A 27308-nucleotide genomic window follows, 5' to 3' on the forward strand; every position below is an offset into this window, starting at 1 on the left:
ACCACCAAATTTAGTCTTGGCATTCAATAAGTTTGTTACCAAGTATGCTGATGAGCGCTCTCCAAGGCTAGCATCGGGTGATTTGACTCTTTCCCAAGCCAGGGCAGCTAGTTTCTTATCAGCTTCTGTTCTATTCTGATTAGGATTGCTATAAGCTATATCATGTTCCCGGCATGCATCATCAAGTTTATTTATTCCTTTATCACCTCTCTTCAATCTTTTTTCAAGTTTTGTGCCAGGGCCACAAAAATTGTAGCCAGGGATATGAAGTTCAACAGGTAGTAAGTCAATTGCTTTGTTCAATATAGATCCAATTATTCCAGATCCAGACACAACCTTCTTTCTTTTTATTTTCTTCAACAATGGTATTTTCTTCTTAATCATTTTTATTAAGTACTTTTTTAACATGTATATATATTTATTTATTTATCTATTTATTGATTGATTCATACAGTATCAAATCTTTGTTAATCTCCAATCTCCGATCTCTGCTTGAAGAAATCTGAGATCTCCAATCACTAAAGATGTCATATCTCACCTCATATTCATTAAATCTTGATAAATGATATGTTCATCGATTTGTTATTAAATTTACTAAAAAAGTTATTCCTGTATTTTTTATAACATCAACAGGTTCTTCGTTATTTTTGTAATAAAAAAACTAGGTTCACATTTTCATACAAGTGGGGATCATCATTGACCTTGACCTTGAATTTGACCTTGACTGTTGGTTGTATACCTAGTGGGAAATAATAATGGTATTAGGCCACACCTCTTAGGAAGGGGGAAATTGAATTAGGCCACACCTCTTAGGGGTATGGGGGAGGGAATTTAATTAGGCCACACCCCCTAATAAAAATATTTTCCTCAGTGTTTAATAGAAATTCTTGCTGTAAACATCTCCTCCCTGGCCTATAAATACAGGGCTCATTCCAACAGAGAATTCAGTTGGGGCGGGGTGGTGGTTGAGATAACATCTCTCAACCTTGACCTTGAATTTGACCTTGACCTTGGTGTTAAATGGAGGCTCAACCCTCACAAACCACTAGGTACAGCATTGAAAATATCACCACTTACATTAGAGCTGCTATAACAATGAAAGGAAAACTTGGAATAGTGAAATAATACATTAATTAAAGAGAATTTAATGTTCTACAAAACTACTATGAGAAATTATTTTTAATGCATTATTGGAGAGTTATAAGCCCTAAAAAAGCAAAAAATTGGATAAAAACCTGCTATTTCAACAATTCCACACCTTCAAAAGCGAATATCTCGAAAACTGTTGGGAATATCACAAAACTCTACAGAACAAAAATTGTAGAGAATTTATCAAGCTTCATTCTTGAATAGTTGGTCATGTCGGTTGAAGGAATTTTTCCCAAGATTTAAGCATGGAAGCAAAAAGCTCAAAAATGCAAAATTAAAACCACCCTCATCCCTTTAGCACATTAGGTAGGGATGGGGACTTTTGATATATTCCCCTCCCAACTAAGCTGCAAAGTCAAAAATTGGGTTCAAAACATTCCTCCAAATTCCTTTGTCAAATAATGGTCTATTGTTGAAACTAGAGATTTCTCACTCAATACTATAGCTGGTGTAACAGTCATAGGAAAGTGCGTAAAAATGTGAAATTATACATAAAATTGAAGAGAATTCAATGCTCTATAAGCTCATAATCAGCATGTATTTTTCCATTGATTTTGAAAAAGTTATAAGAGCAAAAATAGCAAAAAAATGGAAGCAAACGTGTTGTTTTCAAAAATGTCAGACCTTCAAGATCGGATAACTTGAAAACTATGGACAATATATTATAAAGAAAGTTGTTGGATGAATATTGTAGGAAATTATGTAAGCTTCAATTTTGTATATAACAGTTATGTCCATAATATACATAGTTGTTCTGAGTTATATGCCAGAAACCAAAATGTGGTATCTCTGAACCACTCCTTTTGATATGTTTATATTATGTCCATAATATACATAGTGGTTCTGAGTTATATGCCAGAAACCAAAACGTGGTATCTCTGAACCACTCCTTTTGATATGTTTACCTCCTTACTACCCTGAACAGAACTGCGGGGTCAAAGATTGTCTTCCAAACTTTTCCCTCAACAACCTTTCCTTGACTGGACTATACTGCCAACAGTAATGTTCAAAATTTCCCGTCCCCCTTTGCCACACTGTATATTATGGCATCATTATTTAGGAATATACAATGACGATTATGGGGTATTGACTATAATATAATGAATAAAATTAACGAATTACCTGTGTTTGACTGGGATTCTTTATTGGGAGTCACATTCTGTGAATCACAGCTTTTTTTGGTGTTTTTCATTTTCTTCTCTGAAAAATGAAATGTTTAATTGAACTTATGGCGAACATTATTAAATATACAGAAAAAGGAATCCTTAGTACATTTTAATAAAATATATTATCTATTACAATATTGCCAGAGTAAAACTGTATTTTTGGAGACTTGGACGTTGCTCTCAAATAAGTTTCTTGTAATATTGTTTAAGAGAGATATATATCAAACATATTTTTGATGAAAGTTTAAAAATATTTCACATGATTGAAGATTAGCTTGATGGAAATTATCAATCTGAACCAGACATTCACCTGGCTCTGAGAGGGCAAAAAGTGAACTACATGATTAAGACTCCTCAAATCCAAATAAAACATTAATTAAACAAGAGTAAAATAATTATATTTATTTTTTCAAGTTAATAATAATATATTCAATTACATTATAAGTAGAAGGCTTAATAAAAGTCCAAAGTTAGAGAAGTATTGCTGTTTTGTTATAATTTATGTTTATTACTTTTATTTTGAATTAAATTTACAATCATTCCCACACTTCTAAAATTGAAAAAGCAATAGAAATACTTAACTATGAATTTCACTTGACTTCCCAAGACCCATTAATAATAGATACATGAGACGGATGTTTGATACTTATTTATTTATGTAGAGTTAAAACTGGAGTAAAGCTCAAGATTGGGGTTGAAAATCTATTGATTCTTCTTTATTATTATAATGCGTTCATTATGAAATGAATATGATAAAAATGACAATTTTTCGAATTTGAATGATTCTTATTCATGCAATTTTTTCCTTTCAACTTTTGGTGCTGTCATATAATTATTGTTCAAATTATTTCTATACTTACTAGCCATAAACTCCTGAAATCTAGATTTTACAACTGGCTTGACTGCTTTTGGCTTGGAAGCTACCCTTTTCTTAGCAACAACTTGCTCGGTTTTCTTTTGCCAATTACAATTTTTCAATTCAGTCAGTTGATCGAATCTTTCTTTCATTTTGTCAACCTGAAAATATTAGACAAAGCAATTAATCAAAAGATAATGAATTTGAAATTGTATATATGAATGGGCCCATTAGCAAAGACCAACTCAAGATATCAACATGCAACGTTAGTAGACAGAAAATCTATTGAATTAAAGTTACAATCTACTAACTGTAATTCAATCTGTCTACTAACTTTGATCAACATGTACATGACTGTAAAAGGGCCAACAATAATGTTTGACCCTGATCATTAGTGTACGATTCTCAGGCTTTCTTACTCATTTCATAATACTCATGACCGGCTTCACCAGGCTGGTCAAGATATTTGAACATAATCAAACTGGATACGCTTTATAAAAGTGCACTGGAGTTATCGATAGTAGCATTGCCATAGAAATCATGTTAGTGCACTCGTTGTAAACTGTCCCCTATTTGAACAAGTTGAAATGTTTTGACCGAGCTCGATGAAACTGGGTATTAGTTAAAACTTTAAAACACGAGTCAGGTCCAATCTATTTGGAATTATACTGACCAAAAATTTCCGCCCAGTGCATGTCATTAATTTGGTCATGAGATATTAAGGCTGCGCAAAGGCTAAAAAAACTTTCTACTGGTGACATTTTTCAAAGTTTTTCGATTTTTATACTATGAAGCTATCAAAATGAAAATTGAATAATTTTCTCAAAAATTGATATCAGAAAATTTTTGTTTTATTCTATCAACAATACAATGGAGAATTTATCATCAAAATTTAATGGATTTATTTCTTACCGAATTTGAAATGAATGACCTGTCCCAAAAATTTAAACTTTGAGTAATGATTGGAGAAAAAAAATATTGAGAAAACAATTTCATTTTGATAGCTTGATTGTATACAAATCGAAAAACATTAAAAAATGTCACCAGTAAAAGGTTTTTTTAGCCTTTGCACAGCCTTAATATCTCATGACCAAATTAATGACTTGCACTGGGCGGAAATTTTTGGTCAGTATAATTCCGAATAGATTGGACCTGACTTGTGTTTTAAAGTTTTAACTAATACCCGGTTTCATCGAGCTCGGCAAAACATTTGAACTTGTTCAGATAGGGGACAGTTTACAACGAGTTCATTAGCCTTTGCTCAGCCTTAATCTGACGAAAGAATTCTGAAACATCAAATAATCTTCAAATAGTAGGGTAAAATACAAGATTATTAAGCTTAAAGATGGTCAGGTAAATCGTTGAATAAGTGATAAGAAAAATAAATCACCGAGGGCAGATGATACAGCAGGTGAGAGATCAGTTCTGACTTTAAAAAGACAATTGACTTTGACTTTTAATTGACAATTTCTTAGTCTTTTTCATTCAACTTTAAAAAGACTTTTGTGTTTTTCCATGCCTTAATATACGTTAGATGAAATTACAAACCTGAATGTAAATCATGTCCCAGAAGCCATGGAGATCTTGAGCAGTGACTGGCGGTTGGGAGCCTTCTTCAAAGCGCTGAATCAGATGTTTGAATTGCTGGAATTTGTCGCTGACCAGTAGGCGCGCCTGGCCCACCGTTGAGTCTATTTCGTCCGACACCTCTTGAGGCACAAGCTCTGTGAAGGCCGGCTTGGACCATCTGTCACAGCACTTCAGCAACAAATCGCTCTCTCTCTCAAGATTACCACTAGAAATATAATAAAATAATAATAAGTAACAGGAATATTTATTTACTTGATCAAATATTCTGTACAAGTCACAAGTGAAACATTTCCTAATTATTGCACATGGCCTTATTATTTATATAAGGCTATTGAAAATTAATACAAAATTTGTTTGATCCAACTTAATGTACATGATTTGATTACAAATGGTCGGGCGATGAGAAACTTGCCATTAGAACTCTAGCAAAAAAAATCAATGTTGACAAAATTATCTATAATTACCCCATTTGGTGTATTTATTAATATTCGAAATATAGGCATTCATAGATACTTATGACTTTATTGTCATACATAATTCAAAGCAAAGCAAATTTGTGACGGAATAAATTGGTAATGAAACATTCATAAATTTCAAAATTGGTTGTTTCTGGTAAAAAATATTTCTTCCACTGTACTTGAGAATGTGAACTCTATTTGATTTGTTGAATTCGTTGAAACAAGCCTGAATTTTGCCCAAAAAGTATCACCCTTGAGTGAATAAAATATTAATATTATGATTATGTTTTTACTAAATTGACTTGTCTTTATATTGGATACTGTACTCACTAAAACTCTTGCGCTCCTTTAGTCGAGTTCACTGCGCACTCATTAGAATCTGTTTCCATAGCTTCAAGTGCTTCTTCATCTGCAACAATCCAAAAGCAAATATATATTGTTATTGTTATTGGCAAAGACTAATCACTAGAATGCAATGACAAATGCATTGCGCTTGAATTTAAAGAGTAACAAAGTTTCCAGTGAAACGACTGTTGCTTTCCATTTGCAAGAATTTACAACTTCACAACTTCTTTGAAAAACGGCAGATCACAAACAAACCAAGGGGAAAATTACATTTTTCAGTGGATATTTTCTATTTGTTTCAGCTTGTAATGTATGTTGTGTAGAAATACAGACTATTACATCAACTATAAAAATGATAATGCCGATAAAAAATTCGTTGGTTTTAACATATAAATCTTTAAAAATCTGGTGTGGCGCACTCACACAACTTTCCTTGCCGTTATGAAAATTGATCACCTGACGCTAGTGTGCACGCACATCTCAAGTCTACTATTCAAAGATCTTAGCCAGCTGGTGACAGGAGAATAACGCTGGAGACACACGGAGTCTGCAATCTCTTCATAGTGAATGATTTAATAGAATCAACAGTTGACAACAGTTTGCAATTGAAATAATCACATTTTCTCGAATTTCGAGCTTATTTTCAATTTTAGGTGAAAATGTTACTGAACATTAATTGTAGAGATTTTCATGCTAAATCTTTTCCACTTGGAATTTTTTGTTTAAATTGTATCTGAAGCCTGATAATAGGGAATCTAAAATCAAACTTTGCATAGATGGGGCGGAGCTCCTGAAATTTTTACAGATATGGGACGTATAGCAGTTGATAGAGCTTATCAATGACTAATTTAGGTATGAATTTGATCAAAATCATTGGAGCCGTTTTCGAGAAAATCGCGAAAAACCCTGTTTTTGACAAAATTTTCTCCATTTTAGCCGCCATCTTTAATTGAATTTGATCGAAATTGTTCGTGTCGGATCCTTATATTGTAAGGACCTTGAGTTCCAAATTTCAAGTCATTCCGTTAATTGGGAGATGAGATATCTTGTACACAGATGCACACACACACATACAGACCAATACCCAAAAACCACTTTTTTGGACTCAGGGGAACTTGGAACGTATGGAATTTTACAAATTGGGGTACCTTAATTTTTTCGGAAAGCAATACTTTCTTTACCTATGGTATTAGGGCAAGGAAAGTAAAAAATGGAAGATGAGCAATTTCTTTTTGTTTTGGGTCTATTCACTGAAATCATAAAAAATAAGTTATATGTTTCATTTTTTTTTTTTTTTGCTATAGAGCCAAAAGTACAAAAATTGATTGATATGTGTGAATAAATTAAACATTGATATAATCATGAAATTTTTAGTTATCCTACATACCTTCATTTGACTTCACAGCAGGAGTGCGCACACGATTTTTCATGCTTCTACTGACTTGAGGTGTTTTAATTTCTTCATTGTCATGATCATCAACAAAAATAGCCACTCTCGTTTTTCTAGATGATATTCTCAGTTTCGACGTAGAGGGCTCCTTGTTACTATCCCTTAACACTGCAGGAGTTGGAACAATCTTTTGTTTTATTCTTCTTTTTTCAGGTGTCTTCATTTCATTGGTGTCATGATCCTCTTCAAATGCTACTCTCGTTTTTCTAGATGATCTTCTCAATTTCGATGTATTGGATTCTGGCCGTTCTCTCGGCTTTCTTGATGAAGCGTTCGCCTTCGACGTAGAGGGCTCGTTCACTTTTATCGCCACCGTTTTCTTCGTTGGCGATTTTTTCTGCTGGCCAGTTCCTGTAAATATTCATAGAATTAGAAGAGAAAAACGTATCTACTGTTCATCCGCTATTTTCAGTATCAGTAATGTGAATTTCTCAGAAAGATCTAGTTGATAACTTTTCTGCTCTTCAATGATCGAGTAAATGATCATGAGGAGTAGGTATTTCGGTTTGAATTTAAAATTGATTGACCAGTAGTACATTTTGACAAAGTACAACTGGCAAAGTATTAAATACATGTAGTACTATGGCAATTATAACATTATACTATCAATTTGAAACAATAAAGGCATACTCTATTACAACTTATAAATTGCAAAATATCATCCAATAGAGTATGCTGTCAAGTGAAACATTTCGTTTGATTGTCAATTAGTTATCTAATCAATGATTTTTTACTCGTTGCTGGACTTCTGGCATTGTCAATTCACAGGTTTGTCTTTTGGCATACTGCCTCCTATATTTTATTATATTCTTTTTCCATGCTTATTTTTTAGATGAATAGCGTCTTCTCACCTTTTGCTGCCGTCATAGCTCTTGTGAGACGTTTCTCTACTGGAGCCGTGTTTTCTTTCGCAGTTTTCTTTTGAGTGGCTATCGGATTTTGTTTGACAGCAGATACTCCACTTGCTTCAGGCCTGCGAAGAACACGCAACATGAATAAGATACTGAATTAAACTTCTATAATATGCTAGCAGGTAACCCGTGCTTTGCTCTGGGGAAAATTTAGTGTTGTAAAATGCAATCTCCTTACATATGTCCAGGAAACAAAAAAAAAGGAATATTTATTGTCAAAATTACGTGGATGATCCTCAACAGAGTTTAAAATTTCCAACCAGAAAAAAGAGTTTGATTGGTCTCGAACCCGCAACCTTTCATTCATGAGTCGCGCGTGCTACCAATTCAATTACGAAATCACTCTTGAAGAAAGCTCTGTTTGGGTGGGCTTTTAGAATTACGTAAACTTTGAATCATAAATTGAATTAATTTGTTTCAATTATTAAAATAGAATTAATTGATTAATAGCAATAAAAATAAGCCTTCATCAATGCTCGGTAAATTCAGCATCTTTCAATGTAAAATTGCAAGTAAATCAGCTCATAAGTAACAATTAGTCATTCGTGTATCTCTTATCCCGTACCATATTAAGTTAATAGACAGGTTTATTGATGAAATGAACAATCCTCATTGCAGATTGAGTTACGTTATTGATTACAATGTGGAAGGTCGTATTTGCTATGTTATCTAAGGTATCACATAATTGAAGAGATCATGTTTCAATGTAATGAGCATTAGATTAGAATACACGCTGAAATCGCAATATATAACAAGAGGTAGTGGAGAAACGTTAAGAATCAAGAGATAAACGGAAATCAAAATACAGCACAATAGTACATCGCCACCTAAGGGACCAGAGCATGGTTAGATTTCATAAAGCCATCTATAGGGTTCAGAGATATTTAAGTTTTGAGGATGGTCAATCACTATTGGACACTTCAAACTGGAAATGCAAATCGATATGTATAAGTAATAATTGAATCATAGAAACGCTAGAAACCAAATGATTAAGCTTATGTCGAAACACGAGTATGAAGAAAGTATTGAAGTATAATCCAGTATTTATTCTCACATTATGTTGTTATCACAAGATACAACCCTAAAATAAATGAATTGATTCGAGTGACCAGGCTATCAATTTCAAGGCCTCTGACATGACTTCACAACTGTTTTAGGCATCTGGGACTGACAGCTTAATGTGTCGATCTAAAGGGAGTGGGACAAGATATTTTAAAAATTTTTCAAAGAAGAAAAATTGAACTGGATTTTAATACAAATTACAAGGAGGTACAGTGTTTTGTTTGAGGCTATCAATTTAAATTTGAAATTTAGCAGAAACCCAATCGAGTTTCGTTAATTCTATTGAATGGAAGACATTCATATTTTACATTCTCAGGCCCGGTTGCACAACAGCCGGTTGAATTTTAACCGTGATTGGTTCTCGTGGAATTAATCACGATTAAAATTTGAACGGCTTTTTTGCAACTGGGCCAAAATGTTATAATTCAAGAATTAAAACTACATTTTATTTAGACTAGCCACTAGGTACTTTTTGCTGGGAAAAACATCGTGCAAGTTGAGTTTTTCATGAAACGATTCTGTAGTAGGTTATTGCACAACTTGATACAAAAAGTTGACCTTCAGCCCTGGAGCTTTTAACAGGTTGCCCCAAAAACCTAGGATTTTCGGTTTCTTCAACAGTTATCTGTGATTTTCGCCAGATCGAGCCATTGAAAAGAGAAAACACTTTTGCCTTTATTTAGCTAGCAATATTTTTAATAAAATTGATCTGCTGAGTTACAATTTTTTTAAAACGAGTCAAATTTTCGGAAAAAAGAAATCTTAATGAATTTCCATTTTTAATTGTCAATATTTTAATGTCATTAAAAATACCTCTGAACGTTATTTTGTGCTCAACAACCTGAGACCAGGTAGAGCTTTCTAACTGGAGGGATTTTTTCAAATACTGGATTATATAATGGAATTTAGAGCGGAGCAAGATATGATAACTTAATTTCATGGAATTTTTTTAATGTACAGATCTTATAGTAAATTAAAATAAACTGTACATTGTTGAATATTGTAGCATCAGCGCCATCAGCAATGCTTGAATATTCTGAGCATGAGGATTATTCTAGAGGTTTTTTTTGTTACCATAGAACCTCACAATTGTATCTTTAAACCTCAAATTTATTCTTTGAGGTTTAAATATAATACATTTTTCTTTTCAATAATTCAATAGCCTGATAATTGGAATAATTATTTTAGAAATAGAATGATATTGAAATTACAAACCTTATGTTCAGTGGGCTTCTGTCGTCCGAAGCAATACACCGCCGCATTTTGGTGATGGGTGGTGGCGGGGGTGGGGGTGTCTTGAGGCCTGATCACTTGAGCTTTTGACGTTCGCCTCACCTCCCTGAGAGGGGGTAGAGGGAGGAACATTGGCGATGCAGCATTGTGTCTGACCACTCCTACCACGAAAGGTTTTTTCACTTTTTTCTCCACATTTTTCCGGTGTTCTTCTTTCCACTTCTGAAGAAGAACACTTCTGGTTTGTTTCCCTTTAGGGATGCCAGCTTGCGAATCTCCTAAAAAAGTTTAGAAAACATAAAATATAAATGGATCAAGGGTAGATACTATATACCTATAAAGTACCTATAGTACCTACATCGGTACCTGTATACAGTATATTATCCTTGTGAATTATCTACATGTAAATAGCGGAAAAATCGACAAGAAATTCAAAATATTATACATTTTTACAATTCATTACGTTACAAGCTGTTAGCTAATGAATGAATTTTAACACTTTTCTTGACAACATAGCAGTCTAGTAAATAACAGTGAATATTCAGGTTACTTCAAGGCTGAAGATGGACGTCATATGTCCGAAGTAGTAGCGGAGTAGCCTAGGAATCAATAATAAAAAGTCAGAAAGTTCTCAACTATTCTACAAAATAGAGCATTTTTAAAAATATTTTGTCATAATTTCATGCTTTTTGAAAAGTAGGCCTAGTAGTTTTTCCAAAGTTGTTTTAGGAAATTTCAAATTTAATCATTAGACATACTTTCCTTAATACCAGTGGGAGTGATTATTTCCAATTAGTTTTAATTAATATAAAATAACATCCAACAGAGATTTTACCAATTTATTTACATTATTTCATCATTATGGAGTATTCATGTACGTGAGTAAATGGAATAATTGTTGAATAATTTACTACCAATCTTAAAATAATAACTACCTATCTTTATAAATTTAAATTAGTGCGGTATATTGAAGGAATGATCCCGATAAAATGTTTTGTAGTAAATCCTGATTGTGAATATTTACTACCGTTCTCAATATCACAAGAAGATTTTCAGACTGGCAAATTAGAAACCATGTAAAATTGAGACTACATACACAAAACAGTAATGTTTGTAGTATTGTTACTTCTCAGAAAAGTATACTTTTTGTTTTGCATTAAGGTGCAATTCCTTATCGACTACTCGAGCCGCGCGGCTTTTGTCACTCGTGACGTACAAGAACGGGGCACGTCACTTCCTCGCCACCGACAAAGACACAACCGGTTGAAATCTATGGGCCTTGAATACATTATTATCCCATAAAAACCTAACTTCAATATTCAAATTCATTTATTGCATGAAATAAATACACAATTGAATATACTTCACAGTTAGTACAATTTCAAATGAATCAACATGTACACTTGTAGGTTGTAATCTATCGCACATGATCAGAATAAGTATTGTACAATAAAGACATAATAATCCTTATGATATTAAGTGAAAAGAAAAGAAAAATTAACATGCATCTCGTCCACGAAGGCTTAAGCCTGTGTGTGGAGAGGAGTCTGTTCTTTATTTAGAATAAAAAATTTTGTGGTTTGAGAAGGATAAAGTAATTTTTTAATACTGAATCCTTGAATAGTTAATTCTTGAATGATAATGAGTTTAATTATTATAGAAAAATTACTGAGAGGATGATACACCTCGAGAGCATTGATGCAACCATAGCCACCTCTAATACAAGGCTGCGGCCTTCGATATTGCAACGTCGCAGTGTAGGCCAAGAATCTAATACATGATTGATGAGAAACGTCAGCTGGTATTTATAAAAATCTTTTTCACCAATCATGTATTAGATTCTAGGCCTACACTGCGACGTTGCAATATCGTAGGCCACGGCCTTGTATTAGAGGTGGCTATGATGCAACCCAATGAAGAACCTGTCACTGAAAAAGTATAAACATGTATACATGTATACATATTATAAACAATGTATACATGAAGCGTTAAAGAAGAAAGAAGAACTAAATGGACAGATGAAAACTGTAATATAATTTGACAACTACAACTTTTTAATAACAAAGTTTGATGATGTTTGTTCTGGCTCACTATATATTACATGGATAAGACATTGTTATAGTAAAGGTACATTCACACTACGTGCAGATTACGGGATCCTAAGTTGATAATAAGTTATAGGTAATTTGAATAAATTATGGCTTCTATGTTTTCTCTACCAATCTCCCTCAACCATATTTTGATGTGTTTTTTATACGCATAAGGTGAACAGTTATGGGCATTACGAAGAGTGGAAGGAATATTTCTGTATAAAATGTGTGCAATATAGTGACTGTTTGTTGTTGAATGAGTTTTAATAAGTCTCGGAATTTCAATGCCAATGGAATTTGCTGAGCGTGTTGCGTGATTGTGATTTATTTTTTAAACATATTATCACTGTTTACACGAATGAAAAGGAGTAAGCTTCTGACATACAGTTGTCGAATGTGAAGGACATTAAACTCATCATATATTTCATTAGTCGGAGTGCGAATGGGTTTACTAAGAGCTGTTGTTATTATGCGTTTTTGAGTGATGACTGAAGGATTCAGAATTGATTTATACGCTCCTCCATAGGCTAAAATTCCGTCAGTTATAACAGATTGAACATAAGCAAAATATACATTTCTTAAATCATCTTTCGATAGAAATTGACGTAAATTTAAGAAAGTGTAGATAGATCTGCGTATTTTGTTTTTCAATTCGGTTATATGTTCTGACCACTTTAATTTATCATCAACTATAATTATATTTATAACAGCTAACTCTCTCAATGGACTCGCAATGGCATTGGATATTATTAGGACTTGAGCAAGAATGTAAAGCTATTGAATCAATAGGAGGCTCCTGACTTTTTCGCAGTGAGACTTCAATAAATTCGGATTTTCCTATATTGAGTGTCAAGATGTTCTGATCGAAGGGATGCTTTTTCATACATTTCCTCTTTAATTCTGCCTGTAACATGTAGCGCTGTATCATCAGCAAATAAAAATAGATTGCCAGTGAGAGGTAGTTTCGCCAAATTATTAATATAAATTAGGAATAATAATGTTTCCAATGTGCTTCCTTGTACCACAACGTAATCAATAGGATTTAGGCTACTCTCAACTCCCATTATTTGAACTGCCTGTTCTCTATCAGTTATGTAGCTTTCAAACCAACTGTGCGACTGATTTCGGACTTCTGTAAGCTCTAGTTTTCCCATATCTTTCATAGTTTTCGAGATACCATATATAAGCTCTTGAATGTGTGATATTGAAAACCCTTTTCCCTTCTATTTCAAATTTTATCTTTTGTACGCCACAGATTTTCAAAGATTGATGGAGAAAATCCGTGCTGATCATAATTTTAAAGAGCATTGAATTCTTTCCAATGTGGTGCATGCATAATTTCACTATTTTACTCATATCCCTATGACTGTTGCAGCAGTTTTATGGTTGAGTGTGATTACTTGAGTTTTGCAACAATAGATAATTTTACAAAAATATGAAGGGAATGTCAGGAACACAGTTTATGATTCTGCAGTTCAATTGGAACTTTTTCATTTAAATGTCACACCTTCCAAGAGCGTAAATCTCGGAAACTATGAGGAATAAGAGAAAAGTTCAAAATAAAACATAGAAAAATCTATAACCTTCAAGATTTTATGAAATAATAATGTCCTTAAGAAGTATTGGTTTTGAGATGTATGCGAGAAACCAAAAAATGATACTTTCAAACCACACCCACATATTTAGCACAAGGAGTGTGAAAAACTCTCTGCGTTAGTTGTATTGTTCAGTGGTATGTCGGTCCCACATCCCACATTCGATTGTGGTTCGTCTGCAACCGGCCTAACGCAGAGTGTCTTTCACACTACATTTGAGAAAACGCTCATTAGTGCGATTGTGGTACAAAAGCTTGGGGAAGCGAGGTGATCAAAACAGTGGTACCACAGTCGCAAGGAAAATAATTGCTACCACAGCGCGCAACGCCATGTGGAAGTATCAGTGCCACTGCCATGCATGCCAATGCATTCCATATGCGCTGCGTTTGTGGTACCACAGAAGGAAAATAGTTGCTCCCACATCCCACATGCGATAGTCGTTCGTCTGCAACCGGCCTAAATGTTGGTTTCTGCAGGCCATACTGTAGCCTATAGGCCTACTAAAGAGCAGTCTCTAGTTTAGGTGTTATAATAAGCAATCAGGATTGTGCATACTTTTTATATGAACATTTAATTTATTAGTTATTACTGTATTAATTGGGCTAAAAAGATGCCTAAAGTCCAGGTTAAAAATTTCAACTTTCCGCCATGTTTGTTCAGCTAATCCTTCGAAACTGACAACAATGTAATAACTTAGTGCCGGTTGCACAAAAGCTGGTTAAATTTTAATCATGATCAATTCCACGAGAACCAATCGGAATAGCTGTCTTATCAGAAAGGCCTTCTCTGATTGGTTTTTCCTGAAATCACAGTTAAAACTTGACCGGATTTTGTGCAACCGGGCTTATAGTTTGTGTAAAATAAATTGAGACTTGGCCCTCCATCCAAAGAAATTACAAGATTGCCAATTCGTGTAAAATTGCAACTTTCTCAAATTTCAAATTCAACGTCAGAATTGGATTTAGAATAACATCCCCCCGGTCAAGGACAAATAATTCAAGTACCGTATCAAGTAAGTAAGAGGAAATTTAACTTTTATGATAAAATTGGAAACATCGCGAAGATTTGTTTTTCTTTTTAATATCACTTCTCTTAGAATCATTGGGCGTCAAAATGCGTACTGTAATAATTTTATATCAATTGAAAATATAATTAATAATTTCAATCATTTCTGAGAAATCTCTTTCTCGCTTTGCACTGTTGTCTTTCAACAATGTAGAATTAATAATTATAATTAGCAAAATATTTCATCTTAATTATGAAAATTCATTATGAAATTATTGAAAAATATTATAAAGGCATTGACAAGACAGAGAATCGGCAACGTTGATCTCCTATCTTTCTCCACTGTCATTAACGTGGAGCTCACTATAGAATCCGTGCCACAGAATAGGTACAAAATGGAAACTTGTAATCAAACGTCTATCTAACAAATGCTTTTACATGACGCAAATACTAGACACGTCACGTGACCTTAGGAAGTTCCAATCCTGGTCTTCTGATTGACTCGTGGCAATGAACGAGATCAATTGATCCGGATCATTAAAGTGATCCGAACTACCATCAATACTATTAAGGTGGTGCGTACAGACTTTCGCTCTGCTCTGCAACCGAACGTCACTCCAGCAGAGCGATTGATGATCGACCGGCGAGCAAGAGTCGTTCGACCGGGGAACGCGAGAAGATCTAACATCTTCCATAACGTTCATGATGGGTGCGTGGGCGGTGCGACTGTGGTACGAGGGCGGTACGAGGGAGGAGCGTGCTCGGTGCTGGTTGGGAGCGCGAATATGTGTACGCAGCTTTACAGTGAACTCTATACTAACTGGAACGGGCTGTCCAATGCTAAGCTACAGCCAAAAGTGTGTAAGGCGGAGTGAGTGAGACAGACTTACCGTGTCAGATTCCCTTATCTCTCGTACTCATACATTTAAGCAGGTTGTTGCAGCTCTTGAGTACGATTTTTCATTTTTAAAGTTGAAAAACGGATTTAAATGAGTATTAGGGCTATCAGTATTAGATCACAACCTTTTCTCTTAAATATTGTGATGTATTTGTTGTAAAATGCGTAGAATTGAATAAAAATACAACCGAGAAATGGTGATGTATTGTGTTGCATTTGGTTGCAAGAATGGGCATGTTAAAGGAAATGAAATATACCATTTCACAGGTAAGTCAAACATTTTTAGTCTATTAATTAATTTGAATAAACCTTTTGTTTTACATGCATTTCCAATACTTTTTTCTATATTGAACAGTTTATTTGACCAAAAATAAAACAACAAATTTGGTTATATTCCTAGTATACGGTGATAGTTTCTATGCTAATTGAAAATTTTGACCTACTTTAGCATCTAAAATAAAGAAACATAGTTGAAGAACAAATTAATCCTTATTCAAAAAAGAATAAATACAAATGATTGATAATTCTGTGTTATCATTATGAGATGACATAATTTATTTTAGGTACCTACTTTTATTTTGAGAAATAAGATATTGATATCAGCTGAATTGTGATTAATTTTTGAAACCTTTCCATTTCAAATAAATAATTGTTCAATTTACAATATTATAATAATTGTTTAGCATATTTCACTGTTTGCTTATCATTTTTATGGTCATAATTATAATACAATTAATATAAATGTTTCTTCATAGATTTCACATCATTTCTGAAACTCTCACACTTACATGATTTGAAATGTTATTAGAATACCTAGTATATTGCTATCATTACATATTCAGTAATCCTGTGTTATTGAATCATCATGAGTCCACATAATTCATTTTATTTACCTACTTTTATTTTTAAAAAAATATGAGATTGCTATCAGCTGAATTGTATTTGATTTTTGAAACCTTTTAATTTCAAATTGTTCATTTTACTCTGGTAATTATGTAGCATATTTTACTGTTTGCTTTTCATAGTCATATAATATAATGTTTTTTCGTTATTTGCTTCATTTCTGAAACTCATACTCTTACATGATAACAATACTGTAGTATATCCTATCAACATAAACATAAGACTGTGTTTAATAGTTTCAATTAAACACAGCCCTCCTTTGGACTGTGTAGCCTACGGTACAAACAAAATTCGGGATTGGAAAAATAAAGACTATGAGCCTGTTTTTTCATTCCCAATCATTTCATGACAGTTTAAATTTGTCCTTGTTAAATAAATAAATGATACGCTTCTCTGAAATCTGGCCCAAAGTTATTCCCTTGCTTGTGAAAAGTTGACAATACTAAAACTACTGCAGTCACAAATTAAAAAAAAATCTTTTCTTTATTAATATTCAACCTATTTCATTATTTTTGCTCTCAAAAAGTTGAAAATGAACTGCTTAATAAAGGAAAAATAACGCTTCCATGGCATAAGACATACAATATAGAAATAGAATAGAAATTGAAACTTTGCAATGCATTTTTCCATAAGAGCCAATGTGTTACAAAATGACGAATCCCACAGCAATGCGGGTTGCCTATCTTTACCAGCTGCCTCACTTTCTTTGTGTTGCTAGTCCATTCCAGTTAGTATAGAGTTCAGTGTACTATTACAATGCGACGCTTCCTAACAAGATGGCGGATTTTGGCGTCAGGGTACTAGCCAAGTTTCCATACTGTATGTATACTGTGTCCGTGCGGTGGCAGGGTGGCACTACAAGTTTGTAGTTTGTAAGTAAAACCGGTATGTGGTAATCGATAAGAGAAATCGATATGTCTACACCTCACGATTTCGATAGTCGAACAATCAGCTGATTGCTCTTCCAAATTCCAAAACAATCTAAATTTCAATTTTTAGGTTATGATTTGATGACAAATTTTCAACTAGTTTATTACACTTATTGAATGTGCCATAATATTTTAAAAACTCATTTAGAATCTACTGCTATTTTCAATCCTTGCACTTTAAAAATATTGTTCTGCACAGGTAAATTCAGTATTTACTAGCAAATAAACCTACTTTACTATACCTATCATATTTTTTTAATTAAGAATAATCAAACAATAATTATTTAAATTTATAATATATTAGCGTCATAGTCTTTTATGCGGTTCTATACTTGATGTATTTTAATACTTTATATAGTGACACATTATCAACATTTTCTAGATGCTCAACAAAGTAAATTACAATTCAAAAATTACATAATTTAGGGATTGATACTCTACCAACTACTAGTGTAGTACTGCATGTATTATCCTTGCTTTATTGTCATATAATGCGTTATAGGTAGACAGTTGAAACATTTATTTCAAATTGTATGTCACAAGTTTGTACCTTTTCTATTGTATATTGATGTAGTAAGGAAATGAATAATTGACTGACAATTTAGTACCAGCTATTCTTTACATTACTAAAATACCTGGTATAGTCTTGGTACCACAAGCTGATCACTGGATCAATTTATTCCTTCCTCAATATCAAGACGCTACCATGCATAACAAAAACATTAAATTAACCAGCTAAGGTTTCACCAGCTAGTGTCAACAGCCTTGTAAGCTAAGTAAGAAGCTTGTTTGCTTCCCGGTGGTTTGAAACGCACTTAAAGCTGATACACTCTATTTCAAAATTATTGGTATCGTTTCCTATGTACATGCATGTAGCTCATATATGGGTACCTATCACAAAAATTGAAATATTGCTTGGATATCCTGATGTGATCAGTAACTAAGATAATACTTGTAATTTTGCTAATGAGGAAAAACAATTATTTTACAGGTGGGAAGTATGGGCAAACCCAGTCCTGAAGCTGTGATTACCAGCACTGTTCTTTTGTTCACATTTGCTCTGGGGTTTGCAGTTGGCTACAAAGCAAAAGAATGGCGCATTTGGTGGACAAAAAGGCGAAGAGATGCACTTGCCAGCAAGCTTCACAAAGCTCAAAAACAACTAGAAATCTTGACAGCTCCTTAACTGAATAGCAGCCATATGATAATCATTTTACAAAAATTTCCACAATTTCAAAATGTTGTTTATTTCTATGAAATTTATTAGTACAATTTTTTATTGAATTAAGTTGTTTTGTAAAGACAAATGTAAATTTGAAGCGTCTGAAATATGCCGAGTCATGTATTATTTGAATAAATACTTGAATACTCTAACTAATATTACTGAATACTAAACAAATATTATTTGTTCAATAATAGTTATTGCTAAATACTATCTACTTAACTTTACATAATGCCAATTTTCTGACTCCAACTTTTTAAAGTCTAGGACTTAGCTAAATCCCGAGCTCGGAAACCGGCCCTAAACACCATTAGACTTATGATTTTTGTAGGTTTCTCTGATCTACACAGTGTTACTGCGTGGTCCGTCATCAGTGATACGTGGAAACCACACATTGGTGTTCTCTGACTTCACGCACGCAATTCTCTGTGATTCCTGCCAATTCTGCAATGCGTGATCCCTCTGCGTCGGGCACTCAAGTCTGGGATCCCAGACTTATGCGTGACACGCAGTAGCTATTTGCCAGTAGTCGCCATTCCACCTCCTTCATTCCACCATCTTCTAGTGATAAGATGTGTTGTTAACAGGGGCGTATCCAGAAAAAATCATGGGGGGATCATAACATTGACGTAGGAAGAGCCTCAACTTTTGGGGGGCGTGGGGGTATTGAACATTTTTTCACTGAAAAATAACATTTCATTCAAGGTTTTTTGTTCAAGTTGACTAATTATTATTATTTCGATTTCCCTTTGAAAATGTCATAGGCCTATGATTTTTTTTATTGAATAACAAATAGAATGGAATGGAATTTTACTAGTAATTCAATTGTTAGAAAAAATAATAATGTTTTAGTAACCTGAATAGGCCTATTCATTTTAGATAGCTAACTATAATTTGGACTCAAATTTTCATACAAACTTCAACACCATAGTATTAGGCTTAGTTTCAACTTGATTCATTCATTATTTTTTCAATTTTTCATATTATTTTTCAAATTTCACAATACATCCCCCCTGGATACGACACTGGTTATTATTATAAAATGCAACAGTAACTACGGAATCCAATGTTGCATTGAATCCAAGAGCATTGTTGATAAACCAACCCAAACTGCCAAATCAGCCATTAGCCGTTTTCACACCGATATCTCGCCGACACAACAGGACAGGACAGAATTTACACTGATGGACAGTATTAGTATTAGAGGCAGCTGTGGTTCATAACTGCGCGAGGTTTACTATTCACGGAATAGTTTCTCATAAAACAAAATGTGTTGAAAGCCTAAAATATTCCCTAAACTTGATTTCATTATGCAACGGATACCTGGAAATCAAAATTGTAAGAAACCTTCTTCCTCTCTGTCAATAAAAAATTCAAAGGGTTTTCATTTACAAAATTCATAAGTAGATTTTCTTTATTATCCTCTTCGTCCAGCATCAAAGCTACAGCAACATGTCAGACATCTATGTTGTCTATGACTGAAAATATAATCGCGCGCTGCGAGGTTGGTGCCAGAGAAAACACCTGCTTTTTCTAACACGAACGCGTGGTTTCCGCATATCACTGATGATGGATCACGCAATAACGCTGCGTGGTTCAGAGAAACCTACAAAAATCATAAGTCTAATGGTCTTCATATTATCATCCGTAAAAACATAGGGCAATACAACGATGTTTAAAAACATCGATGTTCACTGTTCGATGTTTTTTACTTATCGATGTTAAGGTGAAAAAACATCGATGTTTTGTCTTTCGATACCCATCCCTAACGGCGACCCAACCTTGAAACCTTGTTATAGGGGCCGCATTCGGTGATATATAAATTTTTTAGACTAGTAGTTCTGTGAACAGTAGACCTCACGCAGTATTCTCATCCACAAGTACCAGATGTCAACTGTTTTAAATGTTAACAAACTCAGTTCACGTTTGAATTTGTATTTCATATGATATACAAATCGGAACTCATCCAGTTCCGTAATGATCTTTCTATCTGATGAAAATTAATTTTTTAGAATCAAAAATATTATAATTTCTCCAGCATTATTTAGTTAATTTGTTTATTTTTATTCACCTATTAAATTGGTTTTTTCGAATGTGAGAATATTGATACTGATGGGCACGCATAATAATACCATGACTGCAAAACAAAATATTGAAACCAAAGACCTTAAAGCTGCGATTAGACCAAATTTATTGAAAAAATGTTAATAACACAATCCTTTTGGATTATATTAGATTGAACATAACTATCATACACATGATGAACATATGTGTTAGTCAACTTCCATTCAATCTAATAGAATCTATAAGGATTAAGATATAACCATTTTGTTAATAACTTTGGTGTAAACCCAGCTTAAAGATGCATACCTATTATTTAATGTCTTTGATTGAAACTACCCCTCCTGGGGAGCACAAAACCTGGTCGTGGTGGAGGGGCTTGTGTACTCCCATGACCCGGAGAGCTATACCGGCGGTAGTGTAACTACCAGTAGGGCCACCCAAGCCGGACAGGTCGAAGGATAGGAGTCAGACGAAGAAGTGCTCCAAAGAAGACGTCGTTGGGCTAATCCCCCACACGTCGGTTTACATCGGATTCAAAGTACTACAACTAGCCTCGGACGGGACAGGAATTTACGGATTAATAAACGGACAAGCCACTTTATCAGATTCGGGACATGGAACGTAAGAACGCTTACAGGAAAGGAAGTGGAGATGGTGGAAGAAATGGAGAGATATAAGATGAAGGTCTTGGGGATTTGTGAGACGAGAAGAAGGGGAGTGGGAGAGAGTGATTTGGATAATGATTTTGTCATGAGATACTCAGGAATGGCAGAAGGAAGAAGGGCATGTGGTGGAGTGGCGATTGTAGTGGATGGAGATACCAACACAAGAGTCAGAAGCTGGAAAGCAATAAGTCCTAGAATAATTATTAGAGTGGATCTAGACCTGGAAGAAAAAAATAGCATCATTCAAGTTTATGGACCTACTGAGGATGCAAGTGTGGCAGATAAAGATGAATTTTGGTTGCAGCTGGAAAGAGAAACATGTGAAGCTGAAGAATCAAGGAAACTCAGTGATGGGAGATTTCAATGGAAGAATTGGAAAGGATGAGCAAGATGGACATGGGAGTATGGGGAAATATGGCTGTGAGACAGTGAAAAATGATAATGGACAGCGTCTGATTGAGTATTCATCACAACATAATCTTCTCATTGGAAATACTTGGTTCATACACACAAAAAATTCATAAAATCACATTTGTAAGAGAAGGTCGAGAAGCAGAAAGTATGATTGATTATATATTGTATCAAGGAGATCTTAGGTATGCTGTGAGGGATGTCAAGGTGATCAGAGGAGCTGAGCTGGATACTGATCATAGGCTTCTAGTGGCAGACACAGGCTTTGTAGAGAGAAAGGACGGCAGGAAGAAGGCATACATGAGAATCAAGCACGAAGAATTAAGATCCAGGGAGAATAGAGAAAGGTACCAGACAGAGCTCTCAGCCCGTATAGAGAACTGGCAAACCCAGGAAGAAAGATACACCGATGTGGATAAATTCTGGAGTGACTTGAAAGAAGCCGTGACTGGAGCTGCCAAGGAGGTATGTGGTGAGAGGAAAGTTGGAAAGTTTAAAAAGAAGACAAGGTGGTGGTCAGAAGAAGTGAAGGGAAAGGTTAAAGAGAAGAAAAAAGCATATAAGAAATATATGATCTCTAAGAGTCAGGAAGATTTCAGAACGTATGTGGAGAAACGGAATGATGCTAAAAGAAGTGTAAAATTGGCAAAGATACAGGCATGGGAAGATTTTGGTAGAGATCTACAGGACCAACATGGACAGGATAATGACCGAGCCTTCTGGAAAACAGTAAAACACCTGAGAGGGAAGTTTGGAAAGAATGTAAGAACAATAGTGAATGAAGATGGAAGATTGGTGTCACAGATGGATGAAGTATTGGAGAGATGGAGAAGATTCTATGAAGTTAAATTCCGGGAGAATAATGAGCATATGGATGAAGAAAATGATCAGAATGAAGATATGCCTATGCTAGACGAAATTGAGGGGATTACATCAGATATTACCAGAGATGAGGTTGAAGAATCTTTGAAGAAAATGAAGGTCGGTAAGGCAGCAGGGGGCGATGGGATTGCTCCAGAATTGATGAAATGGGGAGGGCATATACTGACAGGGAAACTGCTGATTTTGTTGAATTTAATATGGCATCAAGAAAGAGTTCCTTCACAATGGAAGGAAAACATTATCATTCCTCTCCACAAAAAAGGCTGCACTTCAGACTGTGAAAACTATAGAGCTGTATGTTTGTCCCAGCTGGGTATGAAGTCATTCTGGAGAAACGCTTACGCAGGGTGGTGGAACAGGATATGGAAGAGGAACAAGTGGCGTTCAGACCAGGTAGGCAGACCCAGGAGCATATTTCATCTCTCCGAAATATATGCTCCAAATTCATTGAGAGAGGGAAGAATGTTTACTTGGCTTTTCTGGATCTGAGGGCTGCATTCGACACAATTACAAGGAAGTGGATATGGAAGGTGTTGAGTAATAGAAGAGTACCTCCCAAACTTGTGAAAGCCATCAGAAGTGTAAATGAAGGAATGTCAGCCAAAGTACGAATTGGAGGAGATGTATCAAGAGCATTTCAAATGGAGAAGGGTGTGAAACAGGGAGACAGCCTCAGTACTCTTCTATTCATCTTAGCGATGGATGATATACACAAGATATGCAAGAGGAGGACACAGAACATGGTAGTAGGATATTGGAATATGAGGCCAATTGGTACAAGAGCCCTCCTATATGCTGACGATATTGTTTTGATCTCTGAGTCTTCAGAAAAACTCCAGCAAGCTGTGACGGAATGGTCAGAAGAACTGAAAGGAAAAGGAATGGTTCTCAATGTAAGGAAGAGCAAAGTGATGGTGGTATCAAAGGTAGGAGGAGAGAATGTGGAAATTAGGGTTGATGGAGAGGTGCTTGACCAGGTGTTGAGTATTTGGGTGCGTGGTTCTCTGAGGATGGAAAAATAGATGTTGAGGTGCTGAACAGGGTAAGGAAAGGTTCACTGGTTTACTATTCCGTCAAAGACTGTATATTTGGTAAGAAAGAGATCAGTAAGAAGATAAAGAACCAGGTATACAGATCAATAATTGAGCCAATCTTACTGTACGGGAGTGAAAGCTGGCCCATGAGATCATGTCATGAAAATAAAATAAGAACGGTGGAAATGAAATGTCATAGAAAAACATTGGGGAAGACAAGGAGGAATAGAATACGAAACACCAGAATAAGAGAGGAAGTTGGCATGAGAGATGTAAGTGTGAGGATAGAAATGAGGCAGCTTAAATGGTATGGACATATACAGCGGATGGATGACAGTAGAAAAGCGAAACAGTTTGTGAATGTGAGAGTGCAGGGAAGGAGAACTGTAGGACGACCGAGGTACTCATATGAGGACAGAATTGAGGAGATTGGAAGGAGAAGAGGGAAGACTGTTCCGGAGATGAGAAGAATGGCGATGGACAGACGGGTATGGAAGAACCTTATACAAATACAGTAATAGACTGGCTTCTCTACACATCTGTGTAATCACTTGTCAGCTGATTTATGATGAATAATTCTAGTCTGATTTTTACTTTCCTTGTCCTATTACCATAGGTAAGGAAAGTATTGCTTTCCGAAAAAAATTAAGGTACCCCAATTTCCAGATTTCTATACGTTTCAAGGACCCCTAAGTCCAAAAAGGTGGTCTTCGGGTATTGGTCTGTATGTGTGTGTGTGTGTGGTGTGTGGTGTGTGTGTGTGTGTGTGTATGAGTGTATGTGCGTCTGTGTACACAATATCTCATCTCCCAATAAACGGATTGACTTGAAATTTGGAACGTAAGGTCCTTACACTATAAGGATCCGACACGAACAATTTCGATCAAATGCAATTCAAGATGGCGGCTAAAATGGTGAAAATGTTGTCGAAAACAGGGTTTTTCGCGATTTGCTCGAAAACGGCTCCAACGATTTTGATCAAATTCATACCTAGAATAGTTATTGACAAGCCCTATCAACTGCCACAAGTCAAATATCTGTAAAAATTTCAGGAGCTCCGCCTCATCTATGCAACGTTTGATTTTAGTTTCCCAATTATCAGGTTTCAGATACAATTTAAACAAAAAAATTACAAGTGGAAAATATTGAGAATGAAAATCTCTACAATTAATGTTCAGTAACATTTTCACCTAAAATTGGAAATAAGCTCGAAATTCGAGAAAATGTGATTTATTGAATTGCAAACTGTTTGCAACTGTTGATTCTATTAAATCATTCACTATGGAGAGATGGCAGACCTCGTGTGTCTCCAGCGTTATTGTCCTGTCACCAGCTGGCTCAGATCTTTAAATAGTAGACTTAAGATGCGCGTGAACACTAGCGTCAGGGATTAATTCTCATATAACGGCAAGGAAAGTTGTGTGAGTGCACCACACCAGATTTTTCCTTTTATATTATCCTTGAAATGCAAAATTTCCAAAAAACCTTGTATATACGTTGACGCGCAATTTAAAAAGGAACATACCTGTCAAATTCCATGAAAATCTATTACTGCGTTTCGCCGTAAATGCGCAACATATAAACATTAAGAGAAATGCCAAACCGTCGACCTAACTTCGTTTGGTCAATAATTCTACAATGAGCAAGTGAAAATCTAAAGGGTTTCAACATTATCAATTACTATTGAATAAGATAGAGACACAGAAACATATGGATCATTCTTACAAAAATCATACAAACCTTGGTTTTCTTTAGTTTCTTCAGTATAGTCTCTTCTCTGGTCCAAGAAATCTTGGCGTTTACTTTTGCGTCGTTCAACTAGATCTTCCCGTCTAACGTCTTTATAATCTTGAACTTTTGGATTGAATTTGTAAACTTCTTGACGATCCATTTTAAACTACTAGTATTTTATCAAACCTCACAAAACAGTACGGTACCTAACTTAAATTATTAGTTTCAGTTTCAAAGTATTGAATTATCAATTTAAAGCCTAAAATAACTGAATATTGCACTATTGGCATTATTTCTGTTTTGGAAAGATATATTATAATTAAAATTAACCAAAGGACAACAACTGAAAACTTCACCAAAGCTCTAAACAGCAAACACGACAAACCATGAACCAACCAAACCAAACGTGAACGGGACGGAAACGGACTTGACCAACAAACTTCGAAGTTCAAAATTTAAAAGGTCAATGCCTGCTATATTATATTATATTCTTTTCTATTAGCTGTTGCATAGCCCTGAAAGCCGCCACTCGCCAAAAAAATGGTCAGTTTTTACGGACGGCCCAAAGTGGAACAGTGAAAGACAAACTGGGTCTATTCCTATTATACATCTATAGTGAGGTCCACGTTATTATGGCAATAAATTAAGGTGGAAAAACAGCGTTTCCTATTATCTGCCTTGATTGATTATATTTCTACATCATCAAAAACAGATTTTACTTCGTTGTGGAGCTAGAAAAGGAAAGTACCACCAGGTTTGTCAAATGATAGACAAGGATAGCAATTCCAAAGTTGAAGTGCTACTGTCATTATAACGTGGAACTCACTATAGAAGAAAACAATGCCGATTCTCTGCATCAATTAATTATATTTCTACACTGTGAAAAACATAATTGGCATCGTAGTGGATCTAGAAAAGGATAGTACCACCGGCTTTGTCAAATGATAGACAATGATAGCAAAACCAAAGTAGATCAAATACTGTCATTAAATTGTGGACCTCACTATAGAATTCTGCAGGTTGAGATCGTTGATCAGTGTGAGAAATAACAGTGGCCAAAGCACAGATCCTTGAGGAACTCTATATGTTACTCTCCTCTCCTCTGAAGTGGCACCCATCAATAAATTTCAATATTTAAATCATTAAATTTATAAAAACATAATGTTAATATCATTTCTTCTTAAATCTCCTTCTAGTATCTAACTGTATTGGAAAAAAAAACTGAGATATTTATAGGCTCAGATCAGAGAAGGTGGTCAATTCGGGTTATCTATTTTATAGGTTAGTTATTACTTTCCTTGCCCTATTACCATAGGTGAGGAAAGTATTGCTTTCCAAAAAAAGTATTTACTTTCCTTGCCCTATTACCATAGGTAAGGAAAGTATTGCTTTCCAAAAAAAATTAAGGTACCTTAATTTCTAGTTTTCTATACTTTTCAAGGTCCCCTGAGTCCAAAAACATGATTTTTGGGTGTTGGTCTGTGTGTGTGTGTGTATGTCTGTGAACATGATAACTCCATTCTTAATTAACTGATTGACTTGAAATTTTAAACTTAAGGTCCTTATACCATGAGGATCCGACAATAAGAAATTCAATAAAATTCAATTCAAGATGGCGGATAATTACTAAAAAAAACATGTTTTTCACAGTTTTCTCGA

General features: G+C 34.8%; 2 protein-coding genes and 1 long non-coding RNA gene across 3 annotated transcripts; 1 reads left to right on the forward strand and 2 right to left on the reverse strand.

The window, feature by feature from the left end:
* Positions 1-2204: 2204 nt before the first annotated feature.
* LOC120351012 (disks large-associated protein 5-like) lies at positions 2205-8022 on the reverse strand. The gene is made up of 6 exons (XM_039426756.1): positions 7866-8022; positions 6952-7365; positions 5550-5628; positions 4720-4966; positions 3176-3332; positions 2205-2349 (listed from the first exon to the last, which is right to left on the reverse strand). The coding sequence occupies exons 1-6, from the start codon at positions 8005-8007 to the stop codon at positions 2240-2242; spliced, it is 1149 nt and encodes a 382-aa protein (XP_039282690.1). The 5' UTR covers positions 8008-8022; the 3' UTR covers positions 2205-2239.
* An 804-nt stretch (positions 8023-8826) lies between these two features.
* LOC120350479 lies at positions 8827-26135 on the reverse strand. The gene is made up of 3 exons (XM_039423976.1): positions 25659-26135; positions 10203-10498; positions 8827-8850 (listed from the first exon to the last, which is right to left on the reverse strand). Exons 1-3 carry the CDS (start codon positions 25807-25809, stop codon positions 8827-8829), a joined length of 471 nt encoding a protein of 156 aa, XP_039279910.1. The 5' UTR covers positions 25810-26135.
* LOC120351014 lies at positions 17568-19018 on the forward strand. The gene is made up of 2 exons (XR_005571159.1): positions 17568-17839; positions 18632-19018. It is a non-coding gene; the product is annotated as an uncharacterized LOC120351014 (long non-coding RNA).
* Positions 26136-27308: the final 1173 nt, after the last annotated feature.

The sequence above is a fragment of the Nilaparvata lugens genome, chromosome 1 (genome assembly GCF_014356525.2).
Source record: "Nilaparvata lugens isolate BPH chromosome 1, ASM1435652v1, whole genome shotgun sequence".
Lineage (NCBI taxonomy): Eukaryota > Metazoa > Arthropoda > Insecta > Hemiptera > Delphacidae > Nilaparvata > Nilaparvata lugens.

Bases quoted from the DNA above. Each gene is read 5' to 3' on its own strand.
- LOC120351012 (XM_039426756.1), bottom strand. From the start codon at position 8,007: ATGTTGCGTGTTCTTCGCAGGCCTGAAGCAAGTGGAGTATCTGCTGTC. The intron at 3,333-4,719 runs GTTTGTAATTTC...TAATATTTTCAG, and splicing joins GGGACATGATTTACATTCAG to GTTGACAAAATGAAAGAAAG. The intron at 2,350-3,175 runs GTAAGTATAGAA...TTCATTTTTCAG, and splicing joins ATTTCAGGAGTTTATGGCTA to AGAAGAAAATGAAAAACACC.
- LOC120350479 (XM_039423976.1), bottom strand. From the start codon at position 25,809: ATGGATCGTCAAGAAGTTTACAAATTCAATCCAAAAGTTCAAGATTAT. The intron at 10,499-25,658 runs GTTTGTATGATT...AAACTTTTTTAG, and splicing joins AGAAACTAAAGAAAACCAAG to GAGATTCGCAAGCTGGCATC. The intron at 8,851-10,202 runs GTTTGTAATTTC...TTGCATTTCCAG, and splicing joins AGAAGCCCACTGAACATAAG to TTTGAAGTGTCCAATAGTGA.